General features: G+C 40.8%; 1 protein-coding gene across 2 annotated transcripts in view; it reads left to right on the plus strand.

Moving 5' to 3' along the window:
- Window positions 1–24,520, plus strand: part of NELL1 (neural EGFL like 1) — an 822,741-nt gene that overhangs the window by 172,398 nt on the left and 625,823 nt on the right. For both annotated transcript variants that reach the window (XM_032881211.1, XM_032881212.1), the window contains exons 6-9: window positions 11,414–11,486; window positions 12,112–12,194; window positions 18,896–19,030; window positions 20,202–20,304. In XM_032881211.1, coding sequence (XP_032737102.1) covers window positions 11,414–11,486; window positions 12,112–12,194; window positions 18,896–19,030; window positions 20,202–20,304 — 394 coding nt within the window. The remainder of the gene's footprint in view (window positions 1–11,413; window positions 11,487–12,111; window positions 12,195–18,895; window positions 19,031–20,201; window positions 20,305–24,520) is intronic.

Genomic DNA, 24,520 nt, shown 5'->3' on the forward strand with positions numbered 1-24,520 from the left:
ATATAGATCTGAAATGGCATTCCTGATCTATGAGGAAAAGATGTATTCCTCAATAAATGGTTAGAAAAATTGTTAATTTGAGTATTTCACATAATATACTAATGGATGTAACTGATTTTTGTGTGTAGTGTCAGGAAAAGCTTTAATATATTTGAAAACAATATACAAAAGTCAGGATTACAACTGAGTTAAATACCTAAGTGTGAACTTCATGAGTTTCACAAGACAACTTGGGAGCCCTATGTTTATAATCTCAAGGTAGAAAAGAATTCAAGCAATTGTAACTATAAAGCTGTTAAAAATATTTAGAAATTTAATATACAAACAAATTTAATATGTTTATCAAAGATCTTGGCAACCAGATTAATTAGCAAATAATAATATCCATTTAAAAAGTGCCAAAATCAGTCAGAAGCTCATAACTGAATAAGATATCAGGCAAAAGATATAAAGAGGCCATTTTCCAAAGTGGAGTATCTGATGAATTTTTAAAAGGAATTCAATTTCAGTTGTCATTTTGGAAATGCAAATTAAAACCATTACAGAATACCATTTCTTACCCACTAGCCTGGCAAAAATGAAGAAGAAAAGTCTGATGATGCTAAGTGTGGGGGAGGTTAATCGAGCCACTAAAAGGGGAAATTAGGAGTTTTTGTATAAAATTTAAGGTGTGTATATCTCATGACACAGGACTGCAACCTTTATACACACTGAAGAAAATTTAATCATATACCCAGGAAGATATGATGTACAGTCATCATCCCAGGAACTTCTAATTTCAAAAACGTAAGGGGGAGGTTGCCTCCCAATAGGATAATATTTAAATTGTAGTAGAATCATAAATACTAAAGTTGAAATTGAATAAATTTGCAGGAGAAAACTAAGGTATGAAATAATTTAAAAAAGCAGACCATTTCAGGGGTTGCCTGGGTGGATCAGTCAGTTAAGTGTCTGACTCTTGGTTTCTGCTTAGGTCATGATCTTGGAGTCCAGAGATCAAGCCCTGTGTCAGGCTCTCCACTTAGTGGGGAGTCTGCTTCCTCCTCTTTCCCTCTGCCCCTCCCTCTACTTGTGCACTCTCTCTTTCTAAAATAAATCTTTAAAAAAAGAATACAGAACAGTTTGATATATTGCTTATTTATACATCCACATATGTAAAAAAAATACATGGGGCTAAGCACAAATCCACAAGTGTTTATTTCTGAGAGGAAGGAATGGAAATTAGGGATGAACACTCACAAGTCTTAACTATAGTGATGTTTTAGTTCTTAAGCTGGGTGGTATATTTATAGGTGTTTGCTTAATTTGGCTTTCAATCCTTTTGTTATAAGTACTCAATCATGTAATTTTCAGGGTGGTAATTCATATATATATGTATGTATATATGTAAATGTACACACCCATACCCATATATACACACACACACACACACACACACACACACACATGGTTTTTCAGTGTTCCCTTATTTTCCATGTTTCTAAGAATCCACAAATTTGTCCAGATGTTTTAGTTCCAAACTGACTCACATTTGATGCTCTTTGTTTTGTAACTAGTTACTTCTTAGTTAAGCTATGCTTTTCCTGGGGGGGCCTTGGGTCTCTAATGAAGGGTAGCCCTGATTTCCAACCCCAGAAAGACATCAAAATCACACTGGAAGATTTTAAGATGCAAGTTCCTGTGTCTACCTTGACTACTTGTTGAGTGTGAACTGTAAAGCCCAATAATTTATATATTTTTACAGGACTTTCTTAGTGAATTTGATTGTTTAAAGGCTCAATTATGAGTGTGATGACCTAGTGACATGTGTTGATGGTCTAGATTAGAGTTTTAACTTGGTCTCTAGACAAAGCCATGAAAAGTAATATATGGTTGATAATTACTTTTTGTTTTAGTGACTTCTTAGATTAGTGGCTCTCCAACTTAACAGTGCATTTTAGTCTCTGGAAGGCCTTGTTAAGATAGGTAGCTGGATGCCAGCAAAATGGCACAGTAGGCAGCTAGCTCCAAGCTTCTGTCCCTCCACAGAAACAACAACAACAACAAAAAAAAAACAAGCAGGAATTGTCAGAACCAACTTTTGTCAAAATTTAGGAAAACAGTCAAAGGTTTATAGCAATTAATTGAATTCTCAATCAAGAAAGCAACATAAAGTAATGGGAAAGCTTTTGGTCTTAGTTCGGTGGGTGTCTTGATGATATCAGTCCTAGTTCTCTGTGGGACAGTGGTCCCTGTTTCTGGAGGGAGCAGAACAAGCCTTATCTGCAAATTAATTGGTATGTCTATTCTGTCCGGGACTGCCTGAAGGACTGACTCAAGACAGTCGTCTAACTCACAACTCTCCTAGGTCAGAAAAATGGCAGGTGTTACCTGAAAATGTTGCAAACATAACAAACAATTCCCAGTTACCTGGGGCAAAAGAACGACGTATCATAGATCCCTAAGCAAGGGTGAAATGCTGAAGGGAGAGATTCTTTGGGCAATTAGGGCATTTAACAGCACCTGTGCTTAGAAAACCCAAATGCATGCCCAAAGCAAGATGCATGTTTGGAAAAGACCAGAGAAACACCCCAAGCTTTGTCTTTGGGCTGATCCCTCCAGGAACAGTGCAAGTGTGGCTAAGTATTGAAGGAGGGAAGATTCCACTATATCTCTTCTTCTTGCCTTCTCTCTTTCTCTCTCTCCTTCCCTTCCATTTCCCTCTTCCTATCTTTTCTCCATCTTCTTTTCACTCTCTCCACCTTTGGGCCCTGCCCCCAGCCCGCCCCAACATTCAAGGAAATCTATCTAAAACCTAAACGCAAGGTCAGGGACAGATTTCAGTGACCAGATATGACAAGGAATATAGTCTCTGTAAAAATAATTGGGAAAGTCATTGAACAAATGCACCACTATAGCATTCAGCAATAAAGAAAAACTAAAAAAACCCAGGAAACCCTGGGGAAGGGAGAGAATTCTATCTCTAGATCTCAAGTCACTACAATATTTGAATAGCCAATGTTCAAATAAAATCACAAGGCAAATAAATAGCAAGGTATTGCTATTCACAGCAATAAAATCAATAGACAGAAATCATCCCTGAGGAAGCCCAGACACTGAACTTACTAGATAAGATTTCAAAACAACTATACTAAATGTGCTCAAAGAACTAAAGGAAAACACGGATGAAGAAGTTAGGAACTTTAGGTGTGAGTTAAATGAGCATATCCATGAAGGGACAGGAATTAACACAAAGGAACCAGACAGATAGTCTGCAGCTGAGAAGTACAACTGAAATGAAAAATTCACTAGAAGAAAGCAGATTTGAACAGGCTGAGGAAAGAATCCTTGAACTTGAAGATAAGACTGTTGAAATTACCCAGTCTGAGCTGCTGAAAGAAAAATATGGATACAGGGAGGGAAATGCATTTGAAATCATTCTACCACACACTTTCCCGCTACGGTGCCTCCATTTCCTTGATCACTTGGTGTGATCTCCAGGACGGGCCAGGCTGGCTTTATGCCCGCTTGGTCTGTGCTGTGCCATAGGGTGCTGGACTTAGAAGGCCCTGTGATCAGCTTTATTCTCTGCTGTTGCTATCTTCAACTTTTCAATAATTTTTGAATAAGATACTTGGCAAATTATGTAGTTGGCCCTGAGTAGAATTTACATGTGGGTGTTTATCATTGAGGACACTTTGTAGACTATAAGATTTACCAGAATTAGAACTGAGTGTGTTGTTCAGCAATTACTTAGAATAGTACCAGGTATGTGGTTGGCAGACCGTATACTCTTAGATGGAACATATCAGCGACAAATCTGTCATTTTATTAGTGGAATGGCAAAGCTCTCTCACAAAGGTATTGCAGATTATGTAAGAGTATATATTAAAAGCTCTTGATGCCTAGTGGTTTGTGACATGTGTCTTGTCCCTTTCTTGGTTATGTAACGTATTATTGAATGCTCCCCGTATGCTTAACACTTCATTGTAGAAGTGATTGGCGCTTTTCCTGCCTTTGATGGACTTCTGTTTCAGCTGGCGGTGTGTGGTAAAAAGCAGGGAGAACAATTAGTCCTATTACTCAGTCCATCTTGCTGAGCGTGTGATTCTTGTAGGTGTCAGGCACCTTGTCCTTAAGAGCCCAGGTACCCGGTAGAGGCAGAAAATATAGGAGTGTTCATAGACCTGGACAGTCATTTTGCTGCAGAGGTGGGTTGTAGGTGGTAGAAAAGTACTGACAATTATTGAGTGATTCCTGTGTTCTAGATCTTGTGTGGCCCTACGTATATTATCTCAGTTAATGAAGTTTTACCTGCAGCGCATACTAATGAGGTAGCTATTATCTCTGTTGTGTAAATGAGGCACTGGGACTTGGGGGTTGAGCACCTTGTTGGTCTCACACAGCTTGTAAGTGATAGAAATGGGATTTAAACTTAGTCCTTTTAAATTTTTTTTTTCAGAGTCTATACTTAGTCATTTAAACATTCCACATACTTTTTTTTTTTAAGATTTTATTTATTCATTTGACAGAGAAAGAGAGAAATCACAAGCAGGCAGGCAGGCAGGCAGAGAGAAAGAGAAGCAGGCTCCCTGCTGAGCAGAGAGCCCAATGCGGGGCTCGATCCCAGGACCCTGAGATCATGAGTTGAGCCGAAGGCAGAGGCTTAACCCACTGAGCCACCCAGGTGCCCTTCCACACACGTTTTTTAGGGGCTTACTTTTCATGTACTAGTCACTGTGTTAGATGGTGGACACGTTTCAGTTCACAGTGTCCCACGGAGGAGACATATCCTGTTGTCTTTTCCTGGAGCTCCCCCCAAAGGAACAGGTGGCACCAAGGAGAAGCCCCAGAAGGGGGTTGGCAGGTGCACACCGCTCCTGTGGGGAACAATGTGATTCTCCTTGTTGCCCAATAAGAGGAGCCTCAAGAAATGGTTTTTTGGAAGAAACCTTCCAAAACTCCTCTCCCTCTTAGAATTTTGTATGTCAGCCAGCAGGTTTCTGGCCATCCTTTGGTGACATGGTATAGGTAGGGGAAATACGTCATTGTCCATTTCTAGAAATTATCTGGATCCATCCAGTGCTGTCAAACTCAGCCTGTAAAACAGGCAAGCACCTCTTGAGTGAAATTTGGCAGATCTTCAGGCTCTTAGTATTTATCTTGTAGAAGCTGCCTCCTGGATCCAAGAACCACGCCTGCTTTCTCCCCCCAGGACTAAATATGCTTATGGTGTGTTTTCAGGTTAAAATAGCAACATTCTCTATTTTAAATATTAATATGTTACTTCATAGGCAAAGTAAAAGCAAAAGCCGGCTCACTTGTCAAACCTAATTTCTGGGCCCTGATGGATCTTTCTGGCTGGAACAATAAAAGCGCTCCTGGTTAAAGAGTGAGGGAGGGAATTAAGCTTGGTGTCTGGTGTGTGAGCCCCTAACAGACCCAGCATAGAAAGTGGGGACCTCTTCCCCTCCAGTTCACAGCTGTCTGAGAAAATAGCTGACCAATAGTGACAGGCTTATCTGAATGTTCTGATTGTCACAGATTTTCATTATTGAGATGTTGACTACTGCTCGGTTTCCCTTTGGGAGATTCCAAGCTGATTATGCTGTGATTTTTCAGAGGGTAAAGAAAGAACAAGTTGAGGTGAATCGCAGTGAGTTAACAGGATGCTTGAGTGGTTTGAGTTTTCTTACATAACTTCCATTCCAAAGCCATTCACTGAGGCCAAGACAGGTTCTTTGTGTCTGTCTCTGTCTCTCTCTGTCCAGTGAATTTGGTCTGAAACCTTTCCCTTACCTGGACATCACTGTCTCCTTAACAGCTGAGCTGTCACTGGGAAGTGAAATTGATTACAATTTTTTTTTTAATGCCACAGCTGTTGTTTTTTTTTTTTTACCTCAGCTGGTTCCCATAATTCCCCAGATGGTAAACATATGTTTATAGGCACATAGAGAAAGAAGCTATATGGAATTCCTAATTCCATCGCCAATTCTTATTTTTCCTTTCATGCAGAAAGTCACAGTCGCAGAGCTGGGGAATCTTATACGTTGGGAGATTAATATTTCTGTGCATTAAGATTTTGGAAACAGCAGGACAGCTAATGATATGCTAATGAGCTGACAGTTTTTATGGATCGTAATGGAAGTCGACAAGTGTCTTTCTTGGCTTTTATGCAAGCTGGAATATTTTATTAACTGTCTTCAGGGCAGAGAAATACATAATTGGTTGCATTTTGAAAATCCTCCTTGTGAGTTTCTCAAGTCTTACTTTTTGTTAGCCTGTTGCCAAAGCTTGGGTCCTTGCCAGCTCAAACGGAACACATCTTCATCCGTATTTATATGCCCAGCAGGAACTCTCCCCACCCCGTTTCTGTTTCAAAGCAATTTGTTTCAGTTTTTTAGCATACAAAAAGAGAGAACCATTTTCTTCAATGTAAACAGAGATCTGCAGGGAAATAAGAGCTTTAAAAAAGAATTAGCATTTGTTTGGTGGCAAAGCCGCTTTTATTTGTATCAGAAAGCTCTGAATGTTAGAAGGCTTTGCCCAGTCTTAGTTATTCCATACATAAGAGGGTACTAATGGTATAATTTTTCTAATCTTTATTGCATCTTTGTGTATTTCTTACCATGGAATGAGAAATGTTCTTGGAACAATGGAAGTAATAGGCATTAGCTCCCCAAACAAATACTCGTGATGTATAACTTACCTGGTGCAAATTTATGTCCTAGTGCCTGGTGAGCTGAGTGCAGGAGGTAGAGGCTGGCAACAGGTGGATTCAACAAAGCAAAAAAACCTATCCATTTTTTCCCACCTTCCACCTGTATACTATAAACTGTAGTAAAAGTTTATTAATTTGGGCTTTGCTCTTTAGGAATTTATTCAGATTCTCAGCTTGGCTGAGATTAAGCTTTGTAGTAACATTGAGAAAATGGGTTGTTTAGCAAATTAATAGTGTAAATAAGATTGCGAGGGAGAATATTAAGCTACCTAAAAGGGTCTCTTGTTTGCTAGCACTAAAAAACTCTTTCAGTAAACTGTTAGCGTCTAGTGCAGATAATTTATGTTTGGTTGATTAAGTATCAGATTATCTGTTAAAGCAATTAAGATTGAACCTCATCTGGCAACAGGATCTTGTTCTAGCAACGTCTTGTTAGCTCCTATAACTATGAGACTTTCTCAAATTAATCTATTTTTTACTTATACCGTGTTGGAGTAGATTAGCCCTGGGTTTGGAGTTCGTAGACCTGTAATTAATGGCCCAAGATTAAAGTGCCCTTTAGGAAAACTACTTAAGTTGCCAAAGCCTTAGGTTTTTCGTAGGTCAAATGACCCGTGATCTGGCCCTGGATCAGTAGCTTGCATTGCGTGTATCAAAATCACCTTGGAAGCTTTTTCAAAATACATCTGATGTCCCCAAGCTCCTCTAAAATTCTATTATGTATTCCTGGTTTAAAAACTGATATCCTACTTGATCTTTATAGACTCTACCAGCTCTGAAAATGATATTGCTCAGTATTCTGTAATTAATAGTTTAGGAATATTTTAGGAATTTGATGCTTTTCAAGTATTTATTATACCTGTTATGAGAAATATATACTACAGTAGAAGCTGGAGGGGACCATGAGATGGAAATCTGACTTTGCCTTCATGGTGTCTGTAATCTGGTAATTCTGTCTGTTGCAATTCAGATCCAAATCGCTGAGATTTTATTCATGTATTAGGATTTGGATGATGCTCTTGTCACCACTGGGAACTTTTAATGAATAAAGGCTCCTGCTTCTCCCCCTCCTCCAAAAGAAAACCCACAAATGATTGACAACAGAGCAGGGTTTTTTTTTTTTTTTTAAAGTGGAGCTCTCTGACTTTTCATCAGAATCTTCTGGGATAGCTTTTCACAAAGAAGTGTCCTGGGCCCCCTCGACCCTCCTGAAACAGAATTTGAGGCATGACCCAGGAATCTGAATGTTAAACTCGAGGATTTTACCCAAACTCGGTGCTTATGCAAGGTGATTCCTAAGAAACTCAAAGTTTGGGAAGCACTGTCATGATTGATGGTGTGAAATGCAGCATGGGTCTAAAAAAAATGAGCTCAGGTGAGGCCGGGTAATAAGTGCCTGCCAGAGTTGCATTTTTCAGATAAGTATAGATACATTGACAGTTAAATGAGAACAAACAGAAACCCGTGTTATTCTAATTTCGTCTTTGGGAGAAGTTGCAGGGATAGAAGGAACATCACCATCAGTAGAAATTGTCAGGTGACTTTGCTGTGAGAGGTAAGAGTGAACTTCTCTATAGTGAGTTTCTATTTTATAAAGCACCTTCCATTTTCTAAAGAAAACTGCATGCTTAGCAAATGCTGCTTTTGACAAAGGTCCAGGTACAGAACAGTTCATATGGCAATTCAATGCAAAATGTTCTGGTTCCTATTCTGGGGAAGGTGCTAGGATATAGACACATGCATGTGTGTGCACATATACTTGTATATATACACACACACGCACACATGCTCAGACTTCTTTGGGTTACAGCTGATATTTGTACAGCGTGTGGCTGTCCTTCTTTTAGTCTAGGATGGAATTACATCCGTTCACATAAATTACATTTCCATCTTGATTCATTTGGCAAGAACAAGTATTCATGCCAGTATGTGGGCTGACCTCTGTGACCTTTCCTCAGAACAAATACCAAGTCCTTTGAGTTTTGGTGTTAATGGGCATTGAAAAGCTGTCAGCTCTTATTTCTGTTTGTGTTCAAGTCAACGTCATTAACCTTCACCTGAGGATCTGTAGAACACCCCCCAGTGTGGGTCAGATTAAAAGTGGGAAGGCAGAAGTGATGATGGGGGCAGGTGGAAGGAAGGTGTGGGGGAGGCAGTTTGTAATTTACAATGTAACTAAAATCAATAGTCACCTTTACAAATAGGAAAAGGAAAACCGGTATGTACTAAATTACCTTGCTACTGAGTGAACAGAAGGGATAGCCTTTTCAAATGGATTTCCATTCATTTTTAGAAAAGTAATTAATACTGTGACAAGTATACTCTGGGTTTGAGTGCTATTTCCATGGCTGATTAAAAATAAGAATGGGCCTGGGGTGCCTGGGTGGCTCAGTGGGTTAAAACCTCTGGCTTCGGCTCAGATCATGATCTCAGGGTCCTGGCATCGAGCCCCGCATTGGGCTCTCTCCTCAGCGGGGAGCCTGCTTCCCATTCTCTCTCTCTGCCTGCCTCTCTGCCTGCTTGTGATCTCTGTCTGTCAAATGAATAAATAAAATCTTAAAAAAAAAATAAGAATGGGCCTGGTTTTTCCTGGTACATGTGCTTTCTCTCCTTCCACATCTCCTAGGGTGATCAGCTGTCCCCGTGTGCCTGTGAGTCTGTTTTAGCACCGGCAGTCCTAGGTCCTGGGAAACCTTAAATCCTGAGCAGACCTGGGATAGCTGGTTACTCTGAATTCACCCGTATTCAACCTATTCAAATCAGACAGATGTTTTCTGATGTGTCTCTCCATTCTCTATAATCGTCTTTGATGGAAGCATATAGCTTTGTCTATTTTTTTGTTTAACTTGAAAGGTAGTGAGAGCCCAGAGATCTAAATTGTGACAATCTTGGTTTGAATGACCCAGAACTTGAGGGCTAGAAGGATCTTTAGCGTTTTCATCCAGACTTTTTTTCCAAAGGAAGCAACTGAAACTCAGAGCAGGTGGTTGACTGAATGCTTCAAGTTCACTCAGTTAGCTTGAGATGGATCCAGAACTTGAGCCCAGGTCTCCTGATTTCCAATCCCATGCTTTTCTCCTATTTTTCAGATGTGCTTGAAAGGTGCCCTGGGCACTCAAAGGCATGATCTTGCTTTGAGAAACCGAGCAGCTTTGTGTCAGGAAGAAGCTGATTGACTTAACTGATGCTCCATTAATTGCTCTCTGGGATTCCCCACAAAAGACTCTGAATTCATATTGAGAAGCAGTGGTAGGGGTTTCCTCCCCATGAGGAGGTTGTCTCCTCTTAAAATCACAAATACTGCATCATCCTCAAAGAGGAAGAGGTTAACAAATGTATTCAATTCCGAGAAAGAGTCCTATGATCCTGTTATTTCTATTAATGTTTCCAATTCATATTTCAGTCTGAAATAAATAAGCAGAAAACAGCATTTGTTGATTACCTTCTGTTTAGAAGACGAGCACATAATGTTACCCCATGTGGAAGACTTGCAGCACAATCTTAGGCCTATATTTTATTTACAGATTAAGCTTAATATTCTAAATTGGCTTCTGCATCTTCCATCTGTTCTGTGATATATCTTCTGTCAAATCAAGAAGAAAAAAAAAAATCCAAACAAACCCTAAAACCAAAATCTTGATACTCAACTTAAAAAAAAAAAATCCAAAATCCAAGTCAATATTGTCATTGCAAGATGGCAATCCCATTGACTTTTTTTTTTTTTTTTAAGATTTTATTTATTTATTTGACAGAGAGAAGTAGGCAGAGGCAGGCAGGGGGTGGGTGAAGCAGGCTTCTGCTGAGCAGAGAGCCGGATGTAGGGCTCGATCCCAGGACCCTGAGATCGTGACCTGAGCCAAAGACAGAGGCTTTAACCCACTGAGCCACCAAGGTACCCCTCATTTACTTTCTTAAATCAGGTTGTTCTTCCAGACTAAGGTACAGAATGAAAAGACCCCCTTTTACTCACAGTGTGATGCTGAGCAAGTTTTAAGACTCCCCAACAAACACTCATGTTATTCAGTTAACAGAGAGTGAAGGTTGTATGCAATTCTTTCCATGTCTCCTTTTATTTCCTTAATTAAATGAATCAAAAAGATTTAGTCTAATATATTTGTAGTGTCTTTTCTCCCTTGCTTTAAAAAAAAAAATCACCTAAGTTGGCAAGATTTAATGTTCAGGATGACTTAGGCATTGAGGAAATTTTAGTTTCATCAGTGTCTTTTTGGTTCAGTAGTTGAAGACCATTTACTGGTAGATCCTTTCTGTTACAATGTCATTCGTACCCACCAGTGGTAACTAATGATAATTTTCTTTTTTTTCAGATTTTTAAAATTTATTTGAAAGACAGAGATCACAAGTAGGCAGAGAGGCAGGCAGAGAGAGGGGAGGGAAGCAGGCTCCGCGCTGAGCAGAGAGCCGGATGTGGGGCTTGATCCCAGGACCCTGGGATCATGACCCAAGCTGAAGGCAGAGGCTTTAACCTACTGAGCCACCCAGGCGCCCCTAATGATAGTTTTCTTAAGACGAATGTACTTTTTAAGATTTCCAGAGGAGGGTGGTTTGGAGTAGCTCACTGGGGACTCAGGGTTTTGAGTGAGGATGCCGGTATTGTAAAAAACATTGTGCCCTGTAGATAGCATGTGACTGTCCAGGGGCCACTGGAACTGGTAACCATAATCTTGATCACCACCTCTCTCTTCTGTTATCAAGGGAATCATCCAAGATGGGAAAATCATCTTTATGCCAAATGGATACATAACTCAATGTCCGAACCTGAATCGCAGTAAGTAGCCACTTGAAACATTTATAAATTTCTAATATTATGTAACTTACTGGTAATAAGCATGTTGCCCAAAGCATACAAAAACTGTGGACTTCTGAGGTAGTGGGGACAGGGAAATAATTTATCATCTATATTATATACTTCTGTGTCTTCTAAGTTTTAAAAAGCTTATGTGTTATAGAATTACCATCAGAAGGTGAGAAAAAGACTACATTAGCAGTTGGGTTCTGTCGATTGATGCAGGAAGAGAGGTTTAATATGACAGTATAAATAGTAAACGTCTATTTAAATTGCTTGGCTTAGAGGTGAGTTTAGTTTCTCCTCTTCTGTGTAACGATTCACATTTTTCCAGTCACCTCTCAATAAAAACGAGGGCTTAATTTTAATTTAAAAATGTCCTATTGCCTTTTCAGTTAATGGTCCTTTTTTTCTATTCCTCTCTTTCTCCCTGTTAATAAAGGGAGAAGACTAAGACCTGAAATCCTGGGTGATTTCCCTCCAGTTGCAAAGTAATACTTAACCAGAAAAGCAAAAACCCTTCAACATAGCCAAGCAACTACTGTTGTAAAAATTTCTTTATTGTACTAGCACTGTATCAACATTTCTTATTACTTTTTCTATTGAGCTTGTCCAACTTGCAGTGATTTCTTAAGCCTGGTGCAAGGAATAATGGATTTGCAAGAGCTCTTGGCCAAGATGACTGCCAAAGTAGGTATCTAAATTTCACTTGTGATGTTTCATTTCTTTCTTAGTCCTATCTGGAATTTCAAGCGATATGCTATAATGGAAACATTTTTAGCCTTGGCATCTGCAATATGTTACTATAAAAATGGTTTATGCTTACTTGAAATAGGACTACCTATAGAAAACATAACCATTTACCTCTTTGATACTATTAGGCTGTATCAAAATGTTTGCTTGAAGAATGTTTGGAAGAAAGAGGCTGTATATATCACTGTGGATTCCCTGGGAGAGGAAAAGGAGTTTGCCCACTGGCCATTCAACTAGTAACACTGTGAGATGATAGATGGTCAGAGGCATTGCTGCTTATAAGCTAATGCGTTTTGAATGTAAGAATAATTGCCAATAATCAGAAGGGGCAAAATAGTCATTGTGAGGAACCGATTACTGTCACGAGAAGGCATTATATCACATTTCTAAGATGTGATTTATTTCGGGACTGGTCTTGAGTTAAATAGTGGAGGAGGCAAACTTTGCCTGTTACCACATTCAGTTTTATAGTTGTACATCTTCCCCTTCTCTCCATCATCCAGTTAACAAGCATTTTTCGAGGATTTGCTGTTGGCCACTGTGTCAGACACAAAGGAGGCGGTAATGAACAAGGCACTATGGCTACTCCAGAAGATATTGGGGGTGGAACAAAAAATGTAGACAGTTAGGGGGTTTGGTATGTGAGGTTTAGATTTATAACAAAAAGCCCTGAGCCCTGTGTTGAAAGGCACTGGATAAATAGAAAATATGTCTGATGCTATTGTTATGATACCAATCAGTCGTGGACGGGAGTCCCAGCCTAGGGCAAAGAAGGAATTAGCTTGGGCCAAAGAGACATTATAATCTGTGAAAGGAAGAATTTTAATAACAGAGTAAATAATACATTAATCCTATGCCACCTGCAGCTATGCCTGCTCCCAGCCATGAGCCAAGCAACATGAAGGGGGAGAAAAATAGTAGGTTGGTAAGTGTTTGGGAGGCAGGGCTGTGCTTTGGACCCTTCGGTTGTGCTGCCGAAGATAAGGTTTCTCTTTCAAACCAGTTTTGGGCCAGGTTGTCTTTTGTCTGGAAAGGAGAGACAGAACGCTTTTGTTGGGGACCCTGAGACTGGAGAGCTGAAGCATTAGCTTTTCGGTTCAGAGTACAGTGGAAATGTGAAATGCAGCCCATTATTTGCCTTCCCGGCTTGTGGCATATAGAGGCTTGTGTTTTTAATTCGTCGGGAGCAGCTCGATCTCCATAGTGTTGATTGTATTTTAGCTTGCTACCAGATTTTTGGAACGAGAAACATGCCACTCAGTCTCAGGTGATTGTGGTTCCGTGGCTTTAAGGATGCTCCTTTCTTTCTCGTTCTTTCCTTCTGCAGAGAATGTCATTTTTCTCTTTCTAGCCATACATTATCTGGGAGCCACATTGAGCTCTGTCCTCCAAATGTTATTATGTAAAATGGGCATTTGTGAGGCAGTAGATATCTAATTGTGGGCAATTGCAAGCAGAAAATGGTTTCATCCACCTTCTAAACCCCGCCTCTGGCTCTTTGGAAGATTTATAAGACTGTTTCTTCCAAACCGTGAATAGAATTATAATCAGAAAACCAAGGACTTCCATTTTCAGTGGAAGATTTTAGAATATACAGTAATCTAGAAGAGGACCATTGGTAAACTTGTTTAGAAGGGATTAGCTAGTTAATTTTAGGCTCTGCAGGCCAAGAGGCAAAATAGAAAATATTATGTATAAATTTATTTAAATATAATCACTTGAGATATGAGCACTAAAAAATGTAAAAATCATTCTTAGCTCATAGGTCAGAGGAAAGTGAATGGTGGGCCAGATTTGGTCCATGGGCCCTAATTTGTCAACCCCTAATTTAGAAAATGCTGGAAAGTCAGTCATAGGAGGTAATATTTACAGAGTATTTGCTGTGTGTTAGTTACAGTGCTTAAATGTTTTATATTCCCTATCACTTTAATCCTCACAACAGCCCTGTGAGTTGGGGTTGATTTATTAGCTCGCTTCCCAGATGAGAAGACTCAGTTTCAGGAATGTTATGTTAACTCTTCCCAAGACCATGGATGGCAGAGCTGGGACTCAGGCTCAGATCCTGAAAACTGCATCATGACCAAGAAAGTCTGTAGTTGGAGAAGGGAGGATTGGAATGAGGAACAAAAGACATAAAGAAGGAATGACTGATGGAGAGAGGCAGGTTGGCTGCTACCAGCATGGGGATGGAAAGACCTGTGAGAACAATGGGCCAAATGGAAGAGAGGAATGTGTGTTCTGATGGAACCTGCTGGGAGCGAAACCTGAGCGTGAAGCTTGTTGTAGCTTTTGGAGGGGAAAGTCAGGGCAAGAACAAGGCTCCTAAACACACCCTTTTGTTTATAATCTGTTGTTTTCCTTGGAAATCTGTTTGGATGTTGAGTCCTAGGTTCCCATGCTGTGTGCAGGACCATGCAGGGCTCCCTTATATTCCATGATCTCCTTAAAGGTTTTCAGATCATCAAGGCTTCCCAGAATCACACTGCAAACCTAGGATAAACCAGGTGAATTTTTAGCTAAGAAATCTTCAAGAATTCTCAAGGAATATAGTTCCCTCTTGTCTGTGCCAGTCTGAACAGGAAGGCCTTCTTTCTGTGCTTCATGTAAACCTTATTTCCTTTATGTGTACTCTTAAACTGAGGATACAGGCCTTTGGGGCCACATCTTCATGTAGGAGTTTCCTTTAAGAGCTCCCAATATGGGCAGACCCTGCTCCCTAACTCCTCTCCCCTTTATCCTGTGCAGCCATCAAGGTGGGACCTTGGAGGCTCTTTGACCTTCTCCCAGTTGGTGTTTCTCCATATGTAAAAGGGTGACAGTTAATTTTGGTTTTATGAAGATCCCATGAGACCAGACAAGTGAGATTTAAAGGTCTGGTTTGGTGGATTGGTATACAGTAGGCACTCACTAAGCTGTAGTTGTTCATTTTTTTGTTAAACCTAGAAAAAAATGGACAGCCACTAGGGAAAGATGGTCACTAAGAAAATGTCCACCTTGCCTGGCAATAGCTGTGAGTTGCTGTCGGGTTCCTGGTCTTAGAGTTAGGTGCCAGGAGGTCTTGGAAAACTGTGGAAAGTCCTTACATGGTGTCCTAGCAGAAGGCCATGGCATCTTACCAGAGAGCAAGCCCACTGCACAAGCTGGACAGGAGTTGGGAGCCATAATCACATCAAACAGATGCACCACCAGATGAGCTCAGGGCTCTGCCCAGGAGGGCTTGCTCTTTCTTTTCTCTCTTCAGGAGAGAGGGTGCTGCAGGATGACTATGTCCTTGCTGAACACAGGACGTGTCACGGGAGGAGCTTGCATGTACCTTCAGGTCAAGGTTCATAAGAGCCCTCTTTGAAAAATCCTGGCATCCTGGCACAGTGAACCTTTTTCAGGGTAGAGAAGTACAGGGAAGGTGTCTTCTGTCCCATTCCCTAAGCCATCTCCAAGAGACCACCGGTCCCTGGCTTCCTCTGGGAGTTCTCTTGGGTAGTCCTGACATTGTGGGAACAAACCCATTGCTGGGCTGGGTACCTCGTGATGGGGTCAGGACTTGTCTTGCTCTTGCATCCCCCCTGTCCTGTCATTGCATTCTGCCTTCAAGCTCAGGAAGAAGAGATGCTGGAGACTGGGAATTTGATTACTGCTACTCAAATCTTTGACAAATCTATTTATGCAAATCAAGCAGCACTTGGAGTGGCATTTCAGCTTGTAACATATTTAATTTTGAGACTTTCATTGTTGCAAGGAGCTCAATAGTGATTTTTCCAGTTAAGCTTAAAAGTTTAACACAATAAAAGACTTTTTTCCCCTTTGATGTAGCAAATGCCAAATAAATAGCATTTCAAAGAAAGAAAAGCGCTCCCCACTGCACGACTAATGTACTCATCCATTTGTTGACCTCTTGCTGTGAAAAAGTCCTCCGATGTCTGTCTTCGAATGTGTAGAGTTAAGAATAAATGATTCTGCCCATGGTTGCTTAGATAAATGCATGAACAAAGGTAAGACTGAACACAGGTGTAGATTTGCTTCTGGGTCTATTTTGGATCTGTAGGCATTCTTGGAGGAAATGGCAGGTAGTGTAGAAATAGCTTTTGAAAATGAATTTGGGTAAAATCAGCATGCTAATACCAATGGCAAATTGTAAGTCATTTTTTGGTTCAGAGCTGTTTTTCTCCTTTCAATGTTCCTAGTATTTAACAGGGGGAAGAAGGAAGGTAAAGTTACATAGTAAGTGTCTTTGAAAAATTAGCTTTTTGCTTTAATATGTCTTTGCTTTTGTGCCTTTCTCATGCACTTTTCTTATTACAGAGATTAGGGCTTTTCAGTGTTGTCAGAAAAGGCTAAATGTATTAAAAAGTAAAAACAGAGTTCAGAAGGGAGACATCTGCCCTGAGAATAGCTTCCATTAAAACTGAGGTTTTCTTGGTATTGAGTTTTGTAGGTGAGCATAGTTCAGTTTTGTTGGACAGTATGGGAAATTGACGATACTGCCTTTAGGCAAATTCCTGGGTTTTCAGGAAACTTGGGCAGTCACAGATTGCTTTTGGAGTCATTTAGTCTTTAAGAAGTTTCTTGAAGTGGTGTAGGCAGTAGATTATTGGAGATTTTCAGAGTGAGGCTCATTTCTTCTCACAAATGCCCTGTTCTCAGCCACTTTTAGGAGGGACGCAGGTCTAGTTGAACTCTTTTTCAACCCAGGGTCATCTATCAGTCACTACCCTTTTATAGGATCTACAGGGGCTATAGAAGTGAAGTAAAGGTAATATGCAGTGAGCTGTCACTTCTTACTACCTCTTACCTATATGTGTTTTTACTCACTTGACCTCACCAAATTCTAAGAAGTGTATTTAATGTGTCCCCTAAAGAATTGCCAAAGAACTTAATTCTCATGGACTCCAGAAACTCTAATTAAACCAGAGCTTTACATGAATCTGAATTTTTGGAAGATGGTACATGTGGGAGAGGTCTTAGGAGGCTAATGTTTTAGGCATACTTAATTCCGTATTTTGATGATGGTGCATGTGATTTGTCTAGCATCTTATTTGCTTTTTTCCCCTGCCCATTGGTACAGCCCACAAAAGGCAGGTGGGGAACTATATTTCTTGAGAGATTCTAAACTTTTGGAGGAAGAGAATGAAATAAATGACAAAAGCCAAGTTTGGAATTGCATGTGGGTTCCATTATTAGACAGTGGTGCTCAGCAGTGCTGGTAGGAGAAATTGAGAGGAACATGTAAGGAATGGAACCACAGTTAGCATAGAAAGATTTTGGGAGTTCTCAACCCATATTCAACCGTTGTATCTAAAATACTGGCTTGAAATGGTCTTGGTTGGACCAGAGATTGGCTTGATCTATGTGGGGAAAATACTGAAGACGTGGAGGTATAAGTATGGTTGAGAAAGAAAATAGAAATTCCTTGGACTTAGAAAGTCGTGTATTTTTCAATCAAGGCAGTCTCTAAAGAAAAAGGGGAAATGGTAATACTGCTATTGGATCAAGTTACACTTGAGTAGGTGTGAAATTCTGTCTCAAAAAGTTGAATTTTTTCCCCCATCATATGTTTGAAGGCGACTGCAGTAGGCTGCATGGAACGTGATCAGGAGAGAGGCTTGGCCTCCTGTCGTGTGAGCTCTTCAGTGTGGTGCTGAGTGTGGCCCAGAGCAGGTGTGAAGACAGGCTGACCTCAGATGTTCGGAGAGAGTAGGTTGTTTAGGACTGGTTAGAAGGCAAAAAAGTAGGTCGGATAGGAAAAGTGGGGAGATATTTCACAGCTCCCATCAAGAAAGAGGTTTCAAACATCCAGAGCTCATCAAAAAAAGTTTTTGAGGGTAGTGTCCTTCTGCCGTAGATGTGTGAAGAGAGGCTGGTGAGTCACTGGAAGGGGTTGCTTGTCATGACATTCCATCGTTATGACCCTTTTCAAGTCAGAGACTCTAAGGTTCTGCGATTACTAATAGTAACTGTGGGACCTGTGAAAATGAAACAAGCTTCTCCCTAAATCCTGATTTGACCCAGGGTTTTGGTTGCCTCTTGTCACCTTTGAACACCAAAGTGGATTCCTGGGGCATTCATTCTGGGGGATCCTGAGCAGGGGAGAAACCAGATCCTTGTATGCATTTCGCTTTTCTTGGCCCCAGCTCCCAGGAATTTTTCAGAAGAGAGGAAGCAGTGACTTCCTGCCTGAAAACCGTGACACTCTGGTTAGTGTGCGAACGCGGAGAGAATGGTGGGAGATAAAAGTTAGTGCATCGGGGTTGCTGATGAGATCTCCTGTAAACATTGTAATGAGTCCTTGAGAACACATTCATTATGAGTGTTTCTGTGTGGGCTTGAGCTGGAAGCACACATGTTTATGTACACTCATGAGGTCCCTGAGATACAGTTTAATGTCTCATTTGGTGTTCATTAGACCGTAGGAGCCAATATGTCTTCAGTTTAGAATGATTCCACCTCATGGTTTTTGTTGTTGTTGTTGTTTGTTGTTTGTTTTGTTTTTAATAATCTGGCTAAGAATAAGTTAGCTACTCTGAGCATTTATTTTTTCCTTCTCCTTGGATTTCCTGCCCCCCGCCCCCGCCTCGCTATTAGCTTTGTTAGGACAATGCAACTGAATGAAAGTAATTACACCTAGTAACTTTTATTTGCAGTTAAATTATGCAGAGACGAGACTTAGTCAGTTGGAAAACTGTCACTGTGAGAAGACCTGCCAAGTGAGTGGACTTCTCTATAGAGATCAAGACTCCTGGGTTGACGGGGATCACTGCCGTAACTGCACTTGCAAAGTAAGCCTCTTTGTCAATAAACAGAGTGGTAGGGGGGCATTTTCACTACTTATTGTGTAATCTGGTCTTGCAGTATACAATGCTGACTTTAGGAAGTCTGTATGCTCTTTCCACCAATAAGCTTCTGCCTAGCAACCTGAGCCATTGTGAGGGGAACCCGGAAGAGTATCATTTCATCTCTAAATACTTGGAAGTTAAAATCAGCTTCTGTTTGACAGCACACTCTAATATGACCTAACATTGTTACTAACAGACTTAGCGTGTGGAGTTTGAGGATTGAGAACATCAGAGGGAGGAAGGGACTTCGGTGATTTTTCAAGCAACCTAACAGTTAGCTTCAGTCACAGCTTTTCACTGCTAGAATACATTTTATTTTTTTTTAAGATTTTATTTATTTATTTGACACAGAGAGATCACAAGTAAGCAGAGAGGTAGGCAGAGAGAGGGGGAAGTAGGCTCCCCACTGAGCAGAGAGCCCGATGCGGGGCTCGATCCCAGGACCCTGAGACCATGACCCGAGCCGAAGGCAGAGGCTTAACCCACTGAGCCACCCAGGTGCTCCTAGAATATATTTTAGAATGAGGTATAGTTAGTTAGTTTCTAGATGTTTTTATTGTAATTTACAAGGTCTCTGTCATCTGTTTCAGAGACTTGCAAGACCCACCTTCCCCTATACTACCCCCACCCCCTCCCTCCGACTTCCAGGGTATCCATCATCTGTTTACTCCATCTCTTTCAGAGAATTCAAGAGACCCAAAATTAGTCTGTGAACTCTGTGCAGTTGAAATTATTTGATAACTATCTGAAGGATGCCTTTGTGTGGGGAAAATACAAAATGGATTGTTAGGGCCTCAATAATGATTGACAGGGTCTGCAGAAGGTGTTATTTATGTTCTTGGAAAAATAGGCTTTTGTCTTCTGCCTAATCTACTTAGCCCACATGGGCAGGTGGAATGAAGGCAGTGATGTATATCAGAAAAGTAATTGAGGTGGCACAGGTTCACCTGGGCTGGAGAAAATGCTTCATTTGTGATCCTTGAGTAGACTGGGAATTCCTCACACTGCTTCTCTTTCCCTGATGAGATTTCTGAGATGAAATGTGAGCTTTTGCCAAAAAGGGAAATTTCAAAGAGCACTTCTGAGATTCCTTTCCCTGTCCTTCCTTCCTCAGAGTGGCACTGTCGAGTGTCGAAGGATGTCCTGTCCCCCTCTCAATTGCTCCCCGGACTCCCTCCCCGTGCACATTGCTGGCCAATGCTGTAAGGTCTGCCGACGTAAGTACTGACTGAGGGTCAGAGTGGTCTTCTGTGCTTTGAGATTTTTTTCCCCCTAATGTTCAGGCCCCAACTGATGAACATTGATGACATGAATTATCAGAAGTTGATATTAAATGTATGACAAGAAGAACTTCTTTGTTAATCAACTGTGATGTGCAGATACTTTACATAGGCTATTTTTTAAAAAAGTCTCCTATCAACTCTAATTACTATTCTTTCCATTCCCTATAGAAGGAACTGGTGTTCACAGGGATTAACTACTTGTCTAGGGTCAAACCTCTGGTGTAATGGGTTGTGTTGATCATGAGGTTGTAACTCCAAAGCTCCATGTGCTTTGGTCCCTCTTCTTCTGAATGATGAAGTTTAAGGCCCAGATTCTATAGGCTTTCTGAGGTCTTGGCCAGATTTCCTGTTACTAAAATGCCTTTGTTAGGAATTTTGAGATGAGCTTCAGTTAAGATACTGACACAACTGCCTTCAGAGTTGGCTTGTCCAAGCTGCAGGATTTAAATACTCTTACTCTGTTTTGCGAAGGACACCATTTCAGATGAAATAGTGAAGTGAGCCTGGAGACCAGCCATAAGAGTAAAAGCTGTCATTAAGAATGCTTGGCAGGTGCCATTTACTATGTAGGTGCTACACTTCTGTTCACTTAGTGACTACTCACTACAGTCCTTTGGGTGGGGATTATTCTCCCTGATTTTACAGGAAGCTTAGGGAAGTTAACTTAACCAAGGTCGCAACCCTTGTAAGTGACCCCGGTGAGATAGGAAGCTAGTGGTGCCTGATGACAAAGCCCGTTGTCTTTTCATCCATCTATAGGGTCTTCTGTAGCAAGAGTCTATGTTAGACACTTGTCATCATTTTAAGGTCATTTCTCTACCAAAAAATATCATCATCACTGCATCTTCTAAACCCAGTGGTATAGCTTTTTGCCAAGAGCAGCCTTTTTCCTAATAGGACAGTAGAGTTGGGGATTGCTTGTCTGGTCGCACCAGCCCAGAACTTTCTTCGACTTTTTCAAAAGGGCCTTGGAAAGATCCTTCTTCCTTATGGTTGGTGCAGTACACCTACTGGTCTGGAGGATGGGACTTGGAGTTGATCTAAAAAGAGAAACTTCCCTTGTTTGTTTCAAGCACTTTGGAAAGCCCTGTTGGGCAATACAGGTAGCTCAGAGGCTGAGATGTTGATACGGTACTTTGATCCTATCAATGATGGAAAGATTGTAGGTACAGGTTATTTTTTTTTCCAAACTCGATATTCTAACAGTGAACAGACGAAGAGGATGAAAAACTATTGGGAATTTGTTTAAAAAATAAGTTACTTCTAGTCCATTATTTTGAGTTCTCTGGATAGGTCTGTGAATACGGTCTCTAGGAAGTTGTTTGAACATGGGAATAGATGAGTCTTTCAGCTGTTTTGTGTTTTACTCTTTTGATTTTCTAATTATAGAAGCAGTGTGTGTATTGTGTGACATTTGAACTCACTGGAGTAAAGAGGATGGAAAAAATATCTCCTAACACCACTACTTGGGAATAATAACTCTTGAAATTTCAGTGGATTTCATTTTTAAAAATTCTATTTTGTGTGAGCTTGAGATCTTATTGTGCAGATAATTTTTATCCTACTTCATTGATTTACTTACACACACACACACACATATACACACAGACACACACGGACTTTGTGCCCAACATGGGGATGGAACTCATGCCCCTGAGATTGAGTCACATGTTCTACCAACTGAGCCAGTCATGCACCCCCATTGACTTACTATTATCACTTTAGTGTATTTCTGTGCTTTAAAGAACACTGTATAAACTTTTTAAAAGAATTCATTTAAAGTCAATTAATTAACAAATAGTATTAGTTTCAGAGGTGGAGTTCAGTGATTCATCAGTCTTCTTTTTTTTTTTAAGATTTTATTTATTTAGGGGTGCTGGGTGGCCCAGTGGGTTAAAGCCTCTGCCTTTGGCTCAGGTCATGATCCCAGAGTCCTGGGATCAAGCCCCACATCGGGCTTTCTGCTCAGCAGGGAGCCTGCTGCTTCCTCTCTCTGCCTGCCTCTCTGCCTACTTGTGATCTCTGTCAAATAAATAAATAAAATCTTAAAAAAAAAGATTTTATTTATTTATTTGACAGAGAGAGAGGGAGAGATATCACAAACAGGCAGAGAGGCCGGCAGAGAGAGGGTGAAGTAGGCTCCCTGCTGAACAGAGAGCCCAATGCAGGGCTCGATCCCAGGACCCTGAGATCATGAGTTGAGCCGAAGGCAGAGGCTTAACCCACTGAGCCACCTAGGCACCCTGATTCATCAGTCTTCTGGAACACCCAGTGCTCACTGCATCACGTGCCCTCAAGCCCACTCAGTTGTATGAACTTCATCTCAATGAGCTGTATGGCGTTTCATTGTTCTTTTTTTTTTTTTTTTTTTTTAAGATTTTATTTATTTATTTGACAGACAGAGATCACAAGTAGGCAGAGAGGCAGGCAGAGAGAGAGGAAGAAGTAGGTTCCCTGCAGAGCGGAGAGCCTGATGCGGGGCTCCATCCGAGGACCCTGAGATCATGACCTGAGCTGAAGGCAGAGGCTTTAACCCACTGAGCCACCCAGGTGCCCCTGTTTCGTTGTTCTTGATTGCATAACTTATTTAACCATTCTCCGATTTTCCCACTTTTCACGATTATAAATTACTCTTCAGTAACATGCTCTGAATAGAAAATATACTTCGTAGTTTATATTTTCTTAAGATACAGTTCTCCAGAGTAGAATCAGTGGGCCGAAACACTGCCATTTTCAAGGCCCGTCATGTATGTCACATTGTCCCCTCAGTAGAAGTGTTGGGGATTGTCACTTTTCTTCATTCCCATTCCTTTGAGAGTTTTAAGTTTTGAAAAATATTTTAGAAAGTTACACGATTTTACCAACATGCTGATAGACAGCTAATTAAAATATCAGTGTGTGTTTTTTCTTTTTTGGTTTGTTTTGTTTTTTGTCTTTCTTTTGTTTGTTTTTATCTTTTCTTTTTGTTTTGTTTTTGCTTTTGGAATTCGTAGCAGTTTAGCTAGACAGTACTAATTTTCTCAGCAGTTCCGGTTGGTTTGTAGTTTAACAAGATGGTAATAAAAATAAATGAGTGAATGCTAGGTAAGAAGAAAAAATGTAAACCACAAAGAAATGATGTCAAAGTTCTCTGGATATTTCAAAGGTTAAGAAACCTCTGGTTTAGAGGGCTTTCATTTCTTCATAGTTGTTAACAGAAATGCACATTAGGCAGTTAGTACTCGTGCCTGGAGTAGTGATAAATGAGCCCTCTGTGCTTCAGAGGGTTCACTTTCAAGGTAGGTGATTTACAGTGTCAGAAATTTTCAGTGCGGTCACATTAGGCACATGGATAAGGCACTATCAGACCACACATGGATAGCTTGTGGGACAGTGCTGGGGAGATTAGGGAGACAGGTGCAGTAGACCTGGGGTGCTCCCTGGAGGAAGTGGAGCCAAACTAAACGTTTTTAGCCTTCCGGAAGATGACTGTGGTGGGTTGCACAGTGGAGAGGAGCAGAGGAGAATGAGGAAGAATAAAGCAGAGTTCCAACACTAGCAGGTAGAATTTCTAGGAGTTTCAAATACGTTCATATCAGAAGAAGATATGGAGATATTTACTTTGTCCGTTTTGGATAAAATTTCCTAAGCTTCTGTTTGGGTTTGGGTGGACCAGTGCTCTGGAAACTCTGAGAAAAGGTGTTGATCTGGCTCAGGCAGAAGGAGGTATACATAAAAGCAAATGGTTTTGCCGGCTGACTTCATCAGTGTCGACGCACTTCTCATGGCCTCAGGATCTGCAGCACTTAAAGGTGGGGGCGTTTGTTTGGGAATAGGAGAAAGAATTTGGTCTAAGTGTTTATGTCTTAGTTCTTTGCTTGGAAAAAGAGCTTTGTCCTTGTGTTTTGATCAAAAGACCCAGACACTCATGCAGTCTCCACCAACAGGGCAGCTTTCGTTATGGAGGTTTTCAGATCAGATACTATGATGGTCTTCTCTCTCAGGAGAGCCTTCTAGATTCCTCAGTTGTGGTCATGATGTCCAGGAATTTGTTCCCAGGGCCCCACTGTGACCTACCAACCCAGCATCTCTGAACAGCGGTGCACTGCAGGCTGTCTTCTGGTAGACTGACTTGAGAACTACCGTAGAGCGTGGGGAGGGGAGAGAGAGG

Source organism: Lontra canadensis, unplaced genomic scaffold (assembly GCF_010015895.1).
Source record: "Lontra canadensis isolate GAN:19392208 unplaced genomic scaffold, GSC_riverotter_1.0 scaffold74, whole genome shotgun sequence".
In the NCBI taxonomy this organism is placed as follows: domain Eukaryota; kingdom Metazoa; phylum Chordata; class Mammalia; order Carnivora; family Mustelidae; genus Lontra; species Lontra canadensis.